This window comes from Poecilia latipinna, unplaced genomic scaffold (genome assembly GCF_001443285.1).
Source record: "Poecilia latipinna isolate Pla-1442-1.1 unplaced genomic scaffold, P_latipinna-1.0 Scaffold440, whole genome shotgun sequence".
Classification (NCBI taxonomy): Eukaryota; Metazoa; Chordata; class Actinopteri; order Cyprinodontiformes; family Poeciliidae; genus Poecilia; species Poecilia latipinna.
Genome location: NW_015113056.1, coordinates 205,555 through 207,549, shown reverse-complemented (window position 1 = coordinate 207,549; position 1,995 = coordinate 205,555). Strand labels below are relative to the sequence as shown.

Genomic DNA, 1,995 nt, shown 5'->3' with positions numbered 1-1,995 from the left:
CTGAATGAGGGAAGTCAGCCTTTTGTCTGGGTGTTTTAGCAGGGATGTATCTAAAAGTTGCAGTCTGGAGGACTGGACCTGGTGGTTCCTGATTGGTTCCGTCAATGTGGCCCGTTGAGGGGGGCCAATATGCTGAAGTGGCCCTCGGTGAAACTGAGTTTGACACCCCTGGTTTACATCACTATTGCTTATTTTGTATTTGTAGATGACATGGGTATTTTGTTTAAAAGGTTACATAAATGTTCATGTATTTATATTAAATGGGAGGTGTCATGAAAAATCAAATCTTTTTATGTTATAATGTTCTTCCCTCATCAAAAACAAACCTGGAGTGTTGCCTTCATTCGTCCTTTAATCTCCATGGCAACCACTCAGATGTAAAAAACGCCTGGCTGGGCCTAGCCCCGCCCTCATGGCGCAGCTCTTCTCCCACTCTGCTCCTTCAGACTAGCCAGCAGCAATTAGCAAACACCTGGTGGAACTGCTGAGCTCATTATAGGAGCTGCTGCTCAGAGCAACGCTGGTAAAAACATTGTTAAAGGGTTAATAGGACGACTTCCTGAAGGCAGAGTTCAGAAAGAGCAGGAGCTTCTTAAAGAGACAGAAGCCCAATTTAAAAGTGTTAAATTACAAAGGAAAATTTCCTTTAAGTACTATTCTATATCCTGCATTTTAAAGAACTGAAGTAGCATAGCCAGTTGATTATTCTTTAAAATGGTTCTATGTGCCTAGAAAATACATGATACTTCCCCTTTAAATTAAAGCCAGTTTATTGTCCCCGCAGCTAAATTCCTCTGGAGGATTCGTTTGCACGGCTCACACAATACACACCAAGTATGTGGGAGTCTGTGTTGCTACTCAAGGTGGTTTTATATCAGTGAATGCTGATTAATTAATGATTAATGAATACTGTGGCGTATTTAGTTTTCCCATGTCGGCGCTGAGGGTACTGGGAAACTATTTTTTATCTCCTTTCTTGTATGTTCATTGAGTCATTTCTCCTTAAATGACTTCTCTTTTCAGCATCCCTCTGCATATCTTCTCTGCTTGAACTGAAACTTCTGCATATTATTGCAGAAGTTAAAGTGACAGAAATTATTTATTAAAAAATGTTGAAGTATAAAATGATAATAAAATGATGAGCCCAGAGTCACTTCCTCAGACTTTACCGAGCTTTTTCTCAGCACAGCTCTGCCCAGGGGAAGGGCTACACCAAAGGGTCCCAAAGTGGGGCCTGGAGGCCCGGGTAGCCTGCATGTTTTGGGTCTCTCCCTGGTTTAACGCACCTGGATCAAATGATGGCTCATTAGAAGCCCTAAGAGGAACATTGACAAGCTGAAAAGGTTGTTACTGCCACCAGGGAGAGAACTAAAACGTGCAGGATGCCGGGCCTCCAGGACCCACTTTGGGCACCTCTGGGCTACACTGTTGCACCTTGAGCTGAGGTACTTTCTGTTCCCTAGGTTGGTTTTCTGAAGCAGAACCGACTGAATATCTCAGCAATGGGTTTCCAGCAACCTTGCCTGCGAAAGCAGAAACAGCTGGTGAACCTCATCCTCCTGTTGGTTGCCGTGTTCATAACGCTCAAGATGGCGGAAAGGTGAGTGGTGCCACTTCTCTGATCCAACTGGAAACATTCTGAGGATTGTTTCAGCACCGTCACTGTTAAACACAACACGAGTCTTTATTAAAACGCTGAGCGTGTTACGGGAAACTTTCATGCTCCTCCATGAGTGGCTGACATCCTTCACTGGGTTTATCATTGTTCCCCTTTTCTCTAATTCAGAAAACGGTTTAATTCACCAAGTTTGTGCGCAGAGAAAGACATCTGTCCTGCTTTGCTTTCAGTGAGGATAATTTCAGTTTAAATATGCACACATACAGTGCTTGAAATATCTCCAGAGGTCACCAAAGGTCAACCATCACCCCCACGTTACCCAAGTTTAACAAAATTGGTATCAAATGTTTGTGCTACATTTGTGCAGCAAAAATTTT

The 1,995-nt window shown here is 43.1% G+C and overlaps 1 protein-coding gene across 2 annotated transcripts in view; it reads left to right on the top strand.

Annotated features, from left to right (window-relative positions):
• The window catches only part of LOC106951100 (uncharacterized), a 34,164-nt gene that overhangs the window by 20,892 nt on the left and 11,277 nt on the right, over positions 1-1,995 (top strand). For both annotated transcript variants that reach the window (XM_015038407.1, XM_015038408.1), the window contains exon 3: positions 1,464-1,600. In XM_015038407.1, coding sequence (XP_014893893.1) covers positions 1,503-1,600 — 98 coding nt within the window. In that variant the 5' untranslated portion in view covers positions 1,464-1,502. The remainder of the gene's footprint in view (positions 1-1,463; positions 1,601-1,995) is intronic.